General features: G+C 44.9%; 5 protein-coding genes across 5 annotated transcripts; 2 read left to right on the top strand and 3 right to left on the bottom strand.

Moving 5' to 3' along the window:
* Positions 1-1809: 1809 nt before the first annotated feature.
* Positions 1810-2320, top strand: LOC112341843. Its single transcript, XM_024662682.1, has 2 exons — positions 1810-2079; positions 2131-2320. The coding sequence occupies exons 1-2, from the start codon at positions 1843-1845 to the stop codon at positions 2239-2241; spliced, it is 348 nt and encodes a 115-aa protein (XP_024518450.1). The 5' UTR covers positions 1810-1842; the 3' UTR covers positions 2242-2320.
* A 567-nt stretch (positions 2321-2887) lies between these two features.
* Positions 2888-3847, bottom strand: LOC9661223 (5'-3' exoribonuclease 2). The gene has a single exon (XM_002988766.2). It carries the CDS (start codon positions 3845-3847, stop codon positions 2888-2890), a length of 960 nt encoding a protein of 319 aa, XP_002988812.2.
* A 2845-nt stretch (positions 3848-6692) lies between these two features.
* On the bottom strand, positions 6693-10450 carry LOC9661222 (serine/threonine-protein kinase BLUS1). The gene is made up of 23 exons (XM_024662675.1): positions 10268-10450; positions 9947-10201; positions 9762-9886; positions 9660-9704; positions 9507-9588; positions 9390-9458; positions 9168-9338; positions 9047-9112; positions 8921-8989; positions 8737-8874; positions 8604-8668; positions 8518-8550; positions 8231-8467; positions 8070-8179; positions 7878-7966; positions 7792-7827; positions 7626-7739; positions 7503-7554; positions 7395-7447; positions 7273-7334; positions 7174-7225; positions 6922-7109; positions 6693-6867 (listed from the first exon to the last, which is right to left on the bottom strand). The coding sequence occupies exons 1-22, from the start codon at positions 10427-10429 to the stop codon at positions 7026-7028; spliced, it is 2169 nt and encodes a 722-aa protein (XP_024518443.1). The 5' UTR covers positions 10430-10450; the 3' UTR covers positions 6693-6867; positions 6922-7025.
* A 743-nt stretch (positions 10451-11193) lies between these two features.
* Positions 11194-12138, top strand: LOC112341842. The gene is made up of 5 exons (XM_024662681.1): positions 11194-11333; positions 11397-11541; positions 11603-11722; positions 11778-11874; positions 11936-12138. Exons 1-5 carry the CDS (start codon positions 11209-11211, stop codon positions 12082-12084), a joined length of 636 nt encoding a protein of 211 aa, XP_024518449.1. The 5' UTR covers positions 11194-11208; the 3' UTR covers positions 12085-12138.
* On the bottom strand, positions 11984-14925 carry LOC9661829 (FACT complex subunit SSRP1). The gene is made up of 15 exons (XM_024662676.1): positions 14826-14925; positions 14526-14711; positions 14354-14459; positions 14170-14300; positions 14033-14116; positions 13891-13985; positions 13733-13838; positions 13597-13683; positions 13450-13542; positions 13200-13400; positions 12997-13151; positions 12689-12950; positions 12463-12642; positions 12327-12405; positions 11984-12269 (listed from the first exon to the last, which is right to left on the bottom strand). The coding sequence occupies exons 1-15, from the start codon at positions 14877-14879 to the stop codon at positions 12145-12147; spliced, it is 1944 nt and encodes a 647-aa protein (XP_024518444.1). The 5' UTR covers positions 14880-14925; the 3' UTR covers positions 11984-12144.
* Between the last annotated feature and the right edge of the window lie 65 nt (positions 14926-14990).

Here is a 14990-nt window from a genome sequence, read left to right as displayed (position 1 = left end):
AAATGCTATGTAATCATGCCACACCATTGCCAGCTAGGTGGAGAAGGATGGTGTTTAATGGGAGGCCTCCTGTGCTCCCCTTCCTCCCATCCCTCTCTCTCTTTTCATGGTGGCACTTCATTGCCTCCCATGCAAAGAGAGGGAGTTTACAAAAATTGAAGTTGCAAAACAAAGAACCAGAAATATTTGGTGTTAACCTGTTTTCTGAAGCAGTCATAAATGGCAGTATCCAATGGCATACCAAAACACAAATCAACTTATATGAAACATGCAATATGTATTTAAGAATGTTATAAATTATACACATTAAATAGAATATACTTGAAATATAAACATCTTTATAATTTGATTATTAAAACATTTACAAAACTGTGTATCGGAGCCCCGACGCTGGAGAAGTACGGGAGCTCCCTCGCTGGGCATAAGTGGAGCCACGGCGAGGCAGCCATGAACAACGACACCAAGTTCTTGGCAGGTGGGAAGAGATTTGAGCGTGTTCTCCCATCTTCGCGAAACGATGGAGATGCAACATCACCGGTGAGGTAGAGTGCTATGCACGTGGGAAGATCACGGCCGTCCAGAAGGCCATCCTCTTGGAATCCAGCGAGTCGCAGACACCATACATGTCGACCAGCGCAGTGAGTACCAGACTGTCCTGCCTCGCTGGAGGCCGATCGTCCAAAGCCCTAAACTTCCAGACTACAAAATAATCTCTCTTTAGATATTTGCTTGTTCTCGCTCTCTCTCTCTCTCTCTCTCCAAGATGGTGTTGCTGGAGATGTTACAGATTGTGGAGATAATTTTTGCTGTCGATTTTGTATGCACCGAGTGGAATGTCAAGGATGAGCTCCCGGACGATTTGGACTCTCTCATCCAGGTAAGTTTTTTTTGGGTCTTCTTCTCAAGATTTCTTTCCTCGTTCTTGCAGGCTCAGGAAATGGAAGCTGCACAGGAAAAGGTATGGCTCTTCTTCCTTTCTCGTTTTCCCCTTCCTTTCCTATTCTGTTAATGCTCTCTTTTGGCGCAGCACGAATCCTCCCTCGAACAGCTTTGCATCAAACCGCCCGAGCGGCAGCAAATCCGACGCTGTGACGATGAAAAGGTGGTGGAGGTACAGGAGCTCTCCTGGAAGCCCGAGCTGGGTCAAGGTTCCCATGATCTCCTCTGGTTTCGTGATTTCTGGCTAACTCTTTTTCTTGTAAACAGGGCTATTCTACCCGGAGTTTGGCGCAGTGGAGCTGTTTGGAAAGGCACCTCCAGCGGTGGATCATTACCATGATCACGGCCCTCTCGATTACCGCAAACATACTTTCCCTAGCAGTAAGTTTTTTCGTGATTTCTGAGGGATTGGCTAACTCTTTTCCTAACAGGGCTATTCTACCATGATCGAGTGGAGCTGCTTGGAAACAAGAGGAAGGCACCACCGGAGTACTATGATCACCCGCCTCTTGATCGCCTCAAAGTTACTCTCTCTAACAGTAAGTTAGTTTCTTGATTTGTACGGGGGATCAGCTAACTCTTTCCCTTGTAAACAGGGCTATTCTACTGGGAGTTTGAGCTGCTCGGAAACAAGAGGAAGGCACCGCCGGTGGTGGATCATTACTGTGATCATCCGCCTCTCAATCCCTGGGAACTTACTCTCCCTGACAGTAAGTTTGTTTCGTGATTTCTGTGATCGGCTAACTCTTTTCCTTGTAAACAGGACTATTCTACTCGGGGTTTGAGCTGCTTCGAAACAAAAGGAAGGCACCAGAGGCGGTGGATCATTACTGTGATCATCCGGCTTTCAAACGCCACAAACTTGCTAAGAAGGCAGGGGACTCTCCTCTCAGCGAGAACGGGATGATGATGGTGGAAGTGATCAAGCGGCATCCACCTGACTTCGCCAACATGATCCAAGACTATCATGGCGTGAGACCGACGCTGGCTCACTACGACTGCCTGGCGGATCCCCTGTGCCGGACGGGGCTGTTCGGCCAGGCCGTGGAGCTCATCGACACCATGCCTTTTGAGCCGGACTTGGACGACGCTCCTGGTGGCGTGCCAGACTCTCTCGACTCTAGATACGACAAGGCAAAGGTGACGACGGACCCTCACAACGCCTTCTACCTCACACGTCCGGACTTACAGGCAGGACCGGCTCAACGTCTCGCTCAACTCGATCGGCGGTGCTCCATCGAGACCAGGGATCATATCCAAGCGTGGGAGACGGCACATTCTTATGCTGCCGCCGTCGATTAGGAGCTCCACAGGCTAAACATCGAGCTGACCATGGAGCGGGGGTGCAAGGTGGACGTGCTGCTGGGGCTTGTGAGCAAGGTGCCAGGTACGACCATCCAGGCCGTCAAGAACCTCAAGGTTGACACCACTCTTCTCCAAGACCGTGCCGAGAAGTAGAAGCTTCTGCAATAGCAGGAAGCCGTCTCTCCAACGACTCATACTGGGAACTCTTTGTGATTTTAAAATGTATATATTAGTATTAAAGATCTAAGTTTGTAAAGTCTGGTCAAATTTACAGTCATTTCCATACGATATTAACAGGATTTCAACCACTGAGGTCTTAAGTTAAGAACGCTTGTAGCAGTAACTGGTGGGAGTAGAGGTCTTGAATTTACCACGCCATGTGAGTGTGTGCCCATGAAGTTGACGAATCTTCCCATGGCTGGAGCATTCTCCCACGAGTAGTAGGACTCGTCTAACACCACTCCATTGAAATAATAGTCTACACACCACTTTAGAATGTTGATATACAATGACCATATTGTCATGCCCATCTCAACATTAGATTCCAACTTCTTCGATGTCCCCAATTTCCTTGGCAGATGCAAGAGAAATCGCTCCAACGCTCTTGTGTTGACATGCCCATCGCAGTTGATTATAAACTCCCCTACCTCACTGAAACCTCCATGTACGTTTGCTGGAGCTTGTCGATGCCATTGTTTCGGATTGTGAGCGCCTCCAGGCCAGGCAAGAAATCGTTCCCCAGAAGGAAGCACAGGAACACGAGATCCCTCATGGTGGACCGCAGCCGCACGGAGCACGGCTCTTCCATCTGCACCTCGAAATCACGCACGAGCGTCTCGATGCTGATGAGTTTGTAAATCATCACTCCGTCCTTCGGCGTCTGGCGGACGATGTTGATCTTCCTGGAGAGTGGGCTAGCGAGAGCCAGCATGATCAAGTCGGCGTCGCGTCCAACCACGCAGTGGAAGTCGTGGGCGTTGAACGGCAGAGCCCGTATGTGGTTGAAGATCTTGAGCTCGCCCTCCCCGTCCTCCTCGGACGTGGAAACGATCCACTGGAGCCTCGAGCTAGTCATTGATCTCCTCCGGCGATGATCATCTGAACTTGACAGCATCATGCTTGCCACAAATCGTCGCAGTTCACTCTCCAGCCTGTTCATGAAAGGCGTTCCATGGCGGACCATCGCCATCTTGGCCTTGCGATTGCGTGGGATGAGATCACCTGTCTGACCTTTGGTGGAATCGAGCTCATCCTCCGAGGAGGACAAGGAGGAGAGAGAAGCATCGCGATTGTAGCGACACGGCTTCTTGAAGAGCTTGCTGAAGAGCTTGGGGGTGGGAGGCCTTCCATCCAGGGCTAGGAAGACGAGCTTGGTCGGAGCCACCATGGCGACGAGCTTGCGGAGCGAGTCGAGGAACTCTTGGTAAAAAGTGGCGAAGGTGTCGTAGCGAAGAATATTGTTCTTGGCACCATCAATCGCGTCCCTCACACACCGAGGATGCTTGGATACGAGCCAAGCGAAAAACCCAGGAACTCCCATGATCGATTGGTCTTGCTTGATCGCTCTTGGAGAGGATGGAAAGTGATAAACCCTCACAAGCATTTTCGCTGTTATATAGTAGCGAGGGAAAAGGTAATTAATTGTATCTTAGATTAAAATGTGGTTAGATAAATACGTTTAGCTAGTAAAGTTAATTCTTAGATTAAAATGTGGTTAGATAAATACTTTTAGCTAGTAAAGTTAATTCGTCAATGGGCAGTGAATCTGGAGTTACTCCCTCAATGGTTTCCATTACAGCTTTGCTTGGCTGAGAAGAAAACACGCAGAGTGAGCTTATCCCATTTTGAGCTCAAAACATACCCAAGGCGTACAGAAGGATGGACCGTTTCAATTCTGGTCATTTTGGCTTGAGTTTAAAATTGAGTGTATGTCCTCAATTGTGAGTGTTATTAAAAGCCTTTGTTTTATCATTGTTGCTAAAGAGTTTATGTTCAATTTTTTATTAATTTTCTTAGCTCAAGGGTTAAGTTGTATATTGAGGAGTGTGAATCTTTTCTTTATTTTGTGGTGGCTAAAGTATTTTAAGACAAAAAACCCTTTATTTCTATGTTTTGAGCATATTTTATTTTTTCATCATTTTTGTTTTGACAGTAGCTAAAAATTCCTAGATAGGAGTTTGGCCTCAATGATAAAATGGGGACAAATAGATATTGTAGTTGTGCTAGGATGAACAACATAGATTATGGAATAAAGACGAATATAGCAAGTTTGAATAAAACACTTAACCCCAATTTAGTGATGTTGAATATATGCAATAGTGAAGTGAAGTTGAACATAGATAGTGGAATGAGGATTAATGCAATAAATTTGAATAAGGTTGATACTTTAAAAGTGTTTTTTCTTTAAAGGAAGGGATAAAGAGGATATAGAAATTAAATAGAGTGAGTTCAACTTTCTATATGTGGTGTTAGATAAAGATAATAGTCATAAATTTGAGTTAATAATGGTCTTAAAAGATTGTCAATAAACAAACTTAAAGATGGGATATATTATTTACTATAATGATGTTTTATGGATTATAATGGCTTTTAAAGTCTTTTGTTTTAGTTCGAAGTTATGTATTCAAGGTTGGTTTGAACATTTAGCAATTGCACATAGAGTTGAAATTGGTTCATCGGAAATCTATAATTAATTGATGTTTATTTTATAGCTTTGAATTTTTTTTAGTCATACTTATTAGCAACTACGTTGGTGGTTTTATAGAAAATTCAAATTCTTATAGTTTTCTATAATCACCTAATAAAAGCTCTAGATGTTCCACTTAATTTATCATCTTATCTTCCAAAGGAGACAATAATGTAATATATATATATATATATATATATAAATATAATCTTAGGTGATACTATAGCATATAAACTATCTATTTAGGACTGAATCTAATCTATCCATTCTTGTATATAAACAATAGTTTAAAGCCTAATCAATATACCTATTCTATATCTCGAGCACTCACAATATAAATTTAAATTTATGAAAGAATTCATTAATTATGAGAATTAACATTTTAAAGTGTTAAAGTAATCTCTATATTTAGATAAATTTATATCATTGATAAGAAAATTGTAAATAAAAAATATTCAAGTATAGTTTTCAATTGCATCTAAAGAGTTCCTAGTATGTGAGTTGGAGGAGAGACCAAACAATCAAGAGGGCTTCCTGCTACTGTACGCATGTCCTTCTAAATGTGGTGGAACTCAACCTGACGTTGATATTGTGGTGGCAGACTTGAGGTTCTTGACTGGCAGCGTGCCTCAGCAGCACGGCCTGTGGTACTTCTGCACCTACACTCGATGATCAGCTCAATGTTTAGCCTGGTCGCATAAGCCGCCATGATCTCGTGGGTCCACCGCCCGACCTGACGCTAGATCGAGTTGAGCTTGTCCGAGACGTTGAGCCTGTCCTTCTGGACACCCGATCCGCGAAGTAGATCTTGGTGTTGTGAGGCTTCGTCGCCAGAGCCTTGCACCAGTAGAGAGTCGATTGAGTCTGGCACGCTGCCAGGAGCATCGCCCACACCCGGCTCGAAAGGCATGCTGTCCTCGGCCCGAGCAGCCCCTTCTGGCCGAGAATGTAAACTTTATAAATGAATAAAGTTTTTTAATCTATTTCTTCTAGTTATTCTAATTCTTTAATTTTCAATTCAATTTAATTATCAAAAAGAGTGGTTTAATAAAATAAGAACAACTAACTGATTTATTGTAATTGGCAATGGTTTAAAAATGAAGCATCTGGTGAATGAAATTTGAAAATTCCCATTGAAAATAATTCTATAGTATCTGTGAAAAATGCCTTATATAACACCAAAAATGTATTTTCTAATACTTTAATTATAGATATATAGTCACTTTTGACAAATACTTTATGAAAATGTTACTTATACAACAACCTTGAACCATATGTAGTAAAAACATTTCATTTATGATTTAAAGTATATCTCTAAGGATTTTGGTTCTTGTGAGTCTTGTATCAAAGGCAAAATCCGTAGATTTCTATATCCAGAATCCATTACTGTTATCACAAAACTTGTATGCACATATATATATCTGAGTAAGCCTATATTTTTGGCTCAATCATATAACAAATCAATTCTATCCCTGACTATAGGTGAAACATCCCAAGGTTTTGGCAGTAATGAAGGCATTGCAGTTCTTGTCAAACGCTTATGCTGTCCCTATCAAGAATCAAAGATCTCTCTGTATTGTGCAAGGAAGAACTATCCAGCCCCATCCTCTCCCTTTCTCTTCTTTTTTCTTGTTGTGGCCAACAGCGGAGTTGGGCTGTGTCGCATCTGGAGTCCAAGTAATCAATGTTATGCTCTTGGACCGCGTCCCGTCTGGAGTCCAAGTAATCATGTTGTGTTGAATTCTTTTTTGATTGCACACAATGATTAATCGTAAACTAGAATTAATTTTTTTCTAATAAATGAATGAGCGAAACTGAAGACATTCTTTCTTTCCTGCTCCGAACTCTTTATCATTCGTGGACAACTCAAATTTCCACAAATATCTTTTTCGCCTCGCTTGTACACAGGTTTATAATATTCACAACCAGGTTCTCACCTGGAGAGGAGCAAAATATTTTAGAACATCCTCACAAAAGAAACAAAAACTTGCCTGCGAAAGATGTCCTAACCAGCGTGAGTCGAATAGCAACTCACCCATTGTTAAGCCACCAGAGAAGTTTTCCAATCAAACGGAACACAACAAGCATCTCCACTCTATCCATCATCCTTCGCTGCCTCCTCCCTACGTATTCTTTCCTCCTCCTCCTTATTAAATATAGCGTTCAATTGGCGTTCTAGCTGAAAACAGGACAAAACAGAATAAAAATTAAATAGAGAAAAATTAGAAGACAGTATAGTTTACCTGTACATTCCGTAATTTTACAATCTGCAATTCTTCCGCCAATAATCCCACTCTGAAATTTCGTCTTTTAGTTTGGAAATCCAGGAACTTTTTACGAACCTAGATTGCAAATCGTTGAGTTGCTGAAGCAGTTCGCGCTCTTTTTCTGTAGGAGGGTCGGCCTAGAAAAGAAAAACACATTTTAGTCCAGAAAAGAGCATCACGTTGCAAAGAAGTTCTACCATATCGTCACCACGGTAGAAGTTTCGTTGATTTGTAAACATCATCCGTGCAGCTATAACAGAAACCATGGAAGTATAAGATGGATGATCAAAGTGTTTATTGCATACCGGCCGGGACCTCTCCTGGATTTACAGTACTCAAAAGACTCATCAAAATGTCCTAAAGAAAGAGAGACAGAAAAAAAAAAAACAAAAACATTAGCAAGAGAATCCTCGGAACTATCAACATGCCTGTTGCGTAGCGTTTTGATGAAGAAGAGTTTGGAGTTGAGGCATAATAGCAGCCACAGGAATGCTTGCAACTCCATTTGCGACCACAGGTTGGGACGATGATGTTGGAAATTGCTGGAAAAATAAAGAAATTGTACCAATGACACATAAGGAAATAAATTTGTACCTGCATACTTGCTATCCTCCGATTGCTGGAGTGATCCTATAATTAAAAAACACTTATTTTCCAACAAAAATAATGTAGGAAAATACCTCCACAACACCAGTATCCCCTGATGTCACCCGAAATCTGCCTTTCACAAGCGTTCCCTTTGATTTTTCCTCTGAGGCCTCTTTGCTACCTGAGAAAGAAACAAAATGTTGAATCAGATGTTGTGACAGACACTCATTCTAGGATGCATGACAAAGCTTTTAAGGAAGCCAGTCATTACAAGATAAACATGCCTGCTGAAGCTCTTGAAGGTCCTGGAGAACCATTTGCAAATCCACAAGGCAAAGGCCCACTGAATGATGAGCGGGTTCGCACTAGATCATCAATACCACGGACGGACAACCTGGTTGATTCAACATGTAAGACAAAGAGATCAAACAAGTAAAGGCAATACCTTTCTTTTTCTTCTCGAAAACACGCAAGAACGCGATCAGGTAGCAAAGGACCGCTAGCAGACTTCCGATGTTCTTCACCATCGAGTCGCCTTCTCTCTTTGTCATCTTTCTCGTCGATCTTGCGTGACTCTTTCTCTTCCCTCCGTGACTCGCTTTCGTCCACCTTCACCTTCATGCCTTCATGCCATCCAGGGCTCTCCATTTCCAGGTCATCTTCGAAAACGTCGAATCGCCCACTGTATAACCATGTAAGAGTTCAGGACAAAATCGCAAAACAGAAACTTACATGTGCTTGGGTTCCTTTCTCCCAGCGGCTAGCCTGAATAAAACATTGAGCAAATATGACAGCGAACTTATAACGTTGCTTCTTACCCTTGCTTCCCATTAAACTTTGAAGGAATGATTAACCGTCCCCGAGCTGTTGAACGATCGGCAGCCTTTCGAGTAAACAGAAAACACACACTAGTCAACATAGAAAATCAACAGGAAATAAGGCTGAGCTTACATCGGTTGCACTTTCGGGTTTGGATGGTGGTGATTGAGCGCGTTCGTGATCAGGCAGTTCAACAATCTCGGGGCTTTCTTTGAAAAAAGAAGAATTTTCATCGTTCTTTTCAGGATACACGTCGTCGTCGTCTTGAATCTGATCCAGCGAACTTTAGCAAGGTGTTAAAAACAAGTTTAATTACCAGCGCGGCCTGAGCCTTCAAATCCTCGACATCAAAATTCCAGCTGCTCACACCTCGTTTATACTCTTTCTGCATCAGCCCAACATTTTAAACACTTAATCATGGAGCCGGCGAAATGGCCCGAACCTGTGATTGTTCTTCCTGCTCGCCATATGGAATTTTCTTTTGCGCAAGTCGAGCAGCATCATTTATCTGGAAATCAAGCATAAGAAGACCGAGTACATCAGCTACTGATAAAAATTAATACCTTGAGAGTTCTCACTCGTTCCCATAACGGAGGTAGTCCTTCCAACACATGCCGAACCAAATATTCAGTAGACTTTGCACCTTTAAAAAACGAGTGCTTCAACAGCTTCTCCGCAGTAGGCCGTTTAGTTGGATCTTTCACCAAGCACATTGCAATCATCTCCTTGAAAGACTATTTCACAAATAAAGATCTAGTCAGACGCCAGTGCTCGGTCTACCATACCTTAGAAAAACGTCGATCACGTTCATAATCAAGACCAGGAGGCGCATTTTGCAGCGTCATTAGTAAAACCTGGCAAGACACAGCGTGAGAGATTGCTCAAAACCGCAGATTTCAGACCTTCATCGGAGGATATTTCGAAAACGGTGCATGCCCGTGAGCCAACTCCAACGCAGTGATCCCGAAGGACCAGATATCAGCCCTGCAGGACAACAACAACGCTTAGAAAAATTCTCATCGGCAAGAAGAAGAAGAAAAAAGAAGCTCCATTACTTAAAATCATAACCGTGTATCTGCTCCATGACTTCTGGAGCCATCCTACATTCACAAGGAAGGCCTTAACAACATAGTAAGTGATTAGATCATGAAACACACCAACAAGGGGTCCCCACAAACGTATTTCGGGATCGTTGACGATCCCCGGTATCGAAAAGGCAGGCCGAAACACCGAAGTCCCCTAGTTTTATGGCGCCATTGCTATCGATCAATATATTCCCTGCCTGTGACAAGACCCCGGATCAAATATGAGATCACGTCCTAATCCATTCGAGCACACAGACCTTCACGTCACGGTGAATATGCCCGTGACGATGCAAGTACTCGAGAGCTTTAAGAGTGTCCTTCAAGACCGTCGCGATGACAGCCTCCTCAAAGCCATCCGGGTACGCTGCTTTCATGATGTGAAGGCACGAGCCGCCAGCCATGTAAGGCATGACCACCCAGAGGCTGTGCTCCACCACGAACGAGCAGTACGCTCTCACGACATTTGGATGGTTTATCAGGCTCATGGTCTTGGCCTCTTTCCGGATTTCATCCTGCATGGAAGAAGAGAGAGCCATGAGAAGAAAGAGCTCTCATCCAGGATCGCCCAAGAAACTCACCAGATTGGAACTACATTTCTCCAAGTCGAGGCTCTTGATGGCCACAATCTCTTTGAAGCTGATGCACATCGCGCGATAGACCGTGGCGCTCACTCCCTGCCCTACCTCCTCGAGAAGCTGATAGTCACTGGCCAATGCCGGGTACTGCCTCTTGTCTTCCATGGCCACGCCACCACCAAGCAATTCCAGCCACTCCCCCCTAGAATTTATACACCATCCTCCACGGCCAGCACAGGTAGCAGAACCAATACAATTGCCCCAAATTCACGCACAGGAGCTCCAGCGGATCCATCCCCGGGATGTCCTCCTTCCCTACTACAGTCTCTCTCTTTCTCTCTCCAATTCCCCCAGTCAAATCGCGACTTTGAATCCCAATTCCCCAGCCTTGACGAGGCGCCTGGATTCCTGAGCTCTCCCGGCAATCATCTTGACGAGCAAGAGAAACCTGTCCTGGAATTCGCTCAGCTGGTGGCAGATCTACACATACCGGCCTCCAATCGCCCCTGGCCGTCGCAGCTTCACGCCCATGCCCCAGAGCCGGTACCGCCCATGGCCGCGACACAGGTTCCGCATGGCGAAACCCTAACCTGGCACTCCTCCGCCTAAGCACTACCAGATCACGACTATTTCCTCCTCGCGCGGATCAATCAGCTCCATGGGCGCCGGGAATCGCCGCGCGCCATCTCCAATCCTGGCCCCTCTCTTCCTCTCTCCCTCTCCTTTCTTCCTCTCTCGTTCTTCTCTCTCCCTCCCCCTCACAAACAAAAAGGAGTGGAATATATCTGAGGCCGAAATTATAAGAATGCGACCATGGCTGTTTTAAAAAGAAAATGACCTAAAGATAACGGCGACAAGCTGTTAAGTTTTAGGGTTTCGTCCAGTTTGTGTGCTCCCCGTGAAGGAGCACACGTAGCTACAAACAAGGCCAGAGAGGTGGGGGGATGGATCGAATTTCCTGGGCATTCCAATGTCTACTGGAATCTCTACGCGTACGGAATAGTACGGCCCGGACGACGCTCTTGCTTCTTCTTTGCGGCTGTTCCTTCTTCTTCCTCTCGTCGTCACAGTTAAATCTTTCGCTTTTGATGGGTTGGTTTTCTTGATTCCTGTGGGCTTTGATCCTCTGTAGGAGCGATGATGTTAGAACGCTCGACGTTGGTCGGGAGAGGCTGGGGGAGATTTTACCCCTGGCGGCGATGGGTAGCGCCGTGTATCAAGTCCGAGGCCTGGATCCTGCTCACGACTATGAGATCAAAGTCTCGTACCCGGCCTCCGTGAGTGTTGGAGCTGTCCTCCTCGGTCGTGATCTAGTGTTTTTTCCTCCGGTGATTCCAGGTACCAGCAGCATTCTCGCTCACGCTCTTGCACAGCCGCCGTTCCTCCGGTACTACTAGACGACTGCTCAACGTTGAAAAAATCATTTTTCCTGCTCGCGAGCACCTGATTCTGGACGAGGTTAGCGAGATTCAAAGCTTGTGTGGGAGAACTTACTCTAGGATCCTCTCGCCAGGGGTCTCACAAAGTTTTTGTTCGCGTCTCGGTCAAGCCCGCGGGGGTAATCGCCAAGAGGAACTTCAAGGAGCAGGAGTTTATTGTATATAACATAAGTCCGTAACTGTCGCTCGCTTAGTTTCGGAAAGTTTTGTTCTGACCAGTACCTCGTGGCAGTGTGCGAGCGAGTGTTCTTCAGTGGGATCCCTGAGCAAGCCTGGTGGATAGGATTTTTGGCAACTGGAGCGCTTCTCTTTTCATATTTCCTAGCAAATATCCTGCCACATTTACTGTTCGGCACAACAGCTAAGTCGGCACAGAATTAAGCTTTCTCGCTACAAAATGGTGCAGAAATACAAAACCTTGATAATCCTCGGGCATATCGGTCAGTCGGAGCTTTCGTCATCGGCAGTCGAGCCACCAGCGTTACCCTTGTTGTACCCCTGCATTTGCTTGGTGTACCGTTCCTTGTCAACACGAGCCTGAGATTCGAATGGCTCTTTCTCATCCTCTGCGCAAAAAAGTTCTACAAGTATTAAACAAAAGAGAAACACTTTAGAAAACATACTGCTCATCGCCTTCCAACGCTCGCCAAGCGTTTTCGCCACATCCTTGAAAGAAATCCCTGGTGTGCTTTTCTTTAGATTCTGTATATCACATCACAGATGGTAAGCGACGGGATAATTTGTAAGAACAACACGTACCTCTCTCTCTGCCAGTGAAAAGTACATGAAGCCACTAAGCGCTCTTTTAGGAGCGTTAGGATCCTTTTTTCGTCTCTTCTTCTTCTTGTCCCCGTCACCTTCTTCATCTTTCTTTTTCTTTTTGCTCGCTGCTGGCTTTTGAGACGCTTCGACTTTCTTCTTATCCTTTTTGACAGGTCTCTGTATAAGTACATTAGCACCTCGAGAAAACGTGAAATATCCTCACCTCATCTTGCTGCTCCCCACCACTGTCACTTGCATCGGGTTCTTCCTCTTCACCGGAATCATCTGTCGGAGATCCTTCATCATCCTTATCGGCGACAAAGTCTTCGTCCTCTTCGTCACTATCTCCCTCGTCTCCCGTTGCACGCGCTATTCTTATCCGTTCAAGATGCGGATCGACACCTTCGTCATCAGAACCTTGAAGCGCCTCCGCAACAGCACTTGATCCTTGTGTTTGGAAGTTCAAAATTTTCAAGCCCTTCTCACTGCAAAAAAATGAGGAGAATTAAGTACATCTTCCAACCAGTTTACCTGATAAATTTGAAAAGACTGTGATATTCGTTTCGCGAGATGTTACGAAACAGATGCTCTTGATCAGTTTTTAAACGTAATATCAAATCAAAGTTCTTGGATGACATACTGCTCGTTCCTGCGGCTCCATGTCTTTCAAACTCCACGTAATCTATCTGCAATATACAATCTTAAACCAAATCCAGGGACTATGATGAACTTACTTCTTCATAAACTATAAGTGTCGGTGGCTTAGGCAAAAAGAAAAAGCTCTTCTCCAGAGGATAAAGAAGGCCTTCTTCCGCTTTCAAGGCTGCCCGAACTGCGTAGCCTTCTTGACTACTGCGGAACTTGGTACCAGGTTTAGTGATTCCAGCGCCCGAAAGTCCCCTCAGAATCTCCACAAAAACTTCATATGACAGCCCCTACAAACAAGCAGCAATGTTATGCGTTGCACGGAAGTAGAAAATCTACCTTATATTGAGGTGCCAGCCTGTCTTTATACTTGGTATTTAACAGCTCGTCACTGATCAAGGGCGTAAGCTCCGTTATCTCCTCAGACGGATACTGAATAAGAAAAGTACAACTTCTCTCAGTCGGCACATAGAAATTTTCGTTTACCTGAAAAACTATGTGCGGATAGAACGTCTGACCTTTGCGGATGGGAGGGTCCAGTGTAATCACAACATATGTGGAAGATTGAGCAGACTGCCGGCAAATCATCAGTATGTATTCACGAGGAAGAACGAAAAATTACCCTTGGAAGAACAAAGAGACGAGCAACACTGGTGTATTGGATCTTGAAGTCACTTGCTCCGAAAAGCCGCAAGAATGACAAGTGCAGCTCCACGAGGTATCGACCCCTGTAAACACAAATGCCTGTCATCAAAGAATAGAAAACAGTGAAATACGTACCTTGGAGTGAGAACATTGACAGTTTCAAATGCTGCGACGGCTTCTCCACCAGCTGGACCAACATCCGCCATCGAAAGAATCTTATCGCAAAAGACCTGCACAAACTAGATCAGCGACAGCAAAATCCCAACTCAAAACACACCTGCGCAGATACACGTTCCTCGTCACCAACAAACGTGGTATTAGTACTTGGAACGTGAAAACTCATCTCCATCAAAGTGTCTTTCTGCATATAGAGAGCTTATTGACAAACAAAATCGCCTAATTGAAGATTCCTACCTCATTGGCTGTGTCATCCACATGAAACTCCATCTGAACGTCATTCTTTCCCTGCACTTGTGTGTTGGAGATATCGGCAACGCATATCTCAAACGCCGGCTTTCCTCCGACGACGAACGATAGAGTGTTTCCTGGACAACAAAAAAACAAGTTTTGCACAGCACAAACACGCGATCGAAGTCACCTTCCAGTTCAGCTTCTCCCCAGTTACGTCCACTCACAGCCAAAGGCTTATCCTGAGGAGTAACTCCAATATTCGAGGTTATGAAGGTGTTCAAGCTAGAAACGTCCTAAAGAACAGAGAAACAAAAACAAAAGAAATCAATCGCAAGGTCACAGATAGCTTTGAGATTCACCTGCTCGCGAAACCCAGTAAACTTCACATTGGAGCCGGCCTTGAGCCTAATGCTCATCTGGTAGCTCCTAGAAACCCTCGTCCAACTCACGCTCTTGACATCGTCCTTGGCCACATCTACCACTTTGCCTCCGCCGGATTTCCGCCACGAGAAGCCTTTGGAGCTGATCTTGAGCTGCCCGGGATTCTGCGGCACCGATCAGTGAGCACTTAAACCCTAGCAACGAGCTCAAACGCAAAGAAATCTCTCCTGTGCGGCGCTACCAACAAGAGAAAGAACCACAAGGATCGGGCAACTCACCGCTCCACCGCGGCCTCCGAGGAGGATGTTGTTGAACTGATGCGCGTCGCCCATGGCGGGGCACGAAGAACACCGGCTAGGGCTCGTGGGGGTCTCCCGCCACAATGAAATTAGGGCGAGCCAGTTTTTTACTGGAGACACAAAATTCACACAAAGTCAAAAGTT

Source organism: Selaginella moellendorffii, unplaced genomic scaffold, assembly GCF_000143415.4.
Source record: "Selaginella moellendorffii unplaced genomic scaffold, v1.0 SELMOscaffold_91, whole genome shotgun sequence".
NCBI lineage: Eukaryota > Viridiplantae > Streptophyta > Lycopodiopsida > Selaginellales > Selaginellaceae > Selaginella > Selaginella moellendorffii.
The sequence above is the reverse complement of the archived record's forward strand: the minus strand, read 5'-3'. Positions and strand labels throughout refer to the sequence as shown.

What these genes read in the sequence shown, in the direction of transcription:
- LOC112341842 (XM_024662681.1), top strand. Translation starts at nt 11,209, where the DNA reads ATGGATCGAATTTCCTGGGCATTCCAATGTCTACTGGAATCTCTACGC. An exon ending in TTCTTCCTCTCGTCGTCACA is followed by an intron (nt 11,334 to 11,396) that starts GTTAAATCTTTC and finishes GATCCTCTGTAG; the next exon opens with GAGCGATGATGTTAGAACGC. An exon ending in AAGTCTCGTACCCGGCCTCC is followed by an intron (nt 11,542 to 11,602) that starts GTGAGTGTTGGA and finishes CGGTGATTCCAG; the next exon opens with GTACCAGCAGCATTCTCGCT.
- LOC112341843 (XM_024662682.1), top strand. Translation starts at nt 1,843, where the DNA reads ATGATGATGGTGGAAGTGATCAAGCGGCATCCACCTGACTTCGCCAAC. An exon ending in CTAGATACGACAAGGCAAAG is followed by an intron (nt 2,080 to 2,130) that starts GTGACGACGGAC and finishes CCGGACTTACAG; the next exon opens with GCAGGACCGGCTCAACGTCT.
- LOC9661829 (XM_024662676.1), bottom strand. Translation starts at nt 14,879, where the DNA reads ATGGGCGACGCGCATCAGTTCAACAACATCCTCCTCGGAGGCCGCGGT. An exon ending in CACTTATAGTTTATGAAGAA is followed by an intron (nt 13,152 to 13,199) that starts GTAAGTTCATCA and finishes TGTATATTGCAG; the next exon opens with ATAGATTACGTGGAGTTTGA. An exon ending in TTTCACTGGCAGAGAGAGAG is followed by an intron (nt 12,406 to 12,462) that starts GTACGTGTTGTT and finishes TGTGATATACAG; the next exon opens with AATCTAAAGAAAAGCACACC.
- LOC9661222 (XM_024662675.1), bottom strand. Translation starts at nt 10,429, where the DNA reads ATGGAAGACAAGAGGCAGTACCCGGCATTGGCCAGTGACTATCAGCTT. An exon ending in GTGATCGACGTTTTTCTAAG is followed by an intron (nt 9,339 to 9,389) that starts GTATGGTAGACC and finishes TTTGTGAAATAG; the next exon opens with TCTTTCAAGGAGATGATTGC. An exon ending in TGAAGGCTCAGGCCGCGCTG is followed by an intron (nt 8,875 to 8,920) that starts GTAATTAAACTT and finishes TCGCTGGATCAG; the next exon opens with ATTCAAGACGACGACGACGT.
- LOC9661223 (XM_002988766.2), bottom strand. Translation starts at nt 3,847, where the DNA reads ATGCTTGTGAGGGTTTATCACTTTCCATCCTCTCCAAGAGCGATCAAG.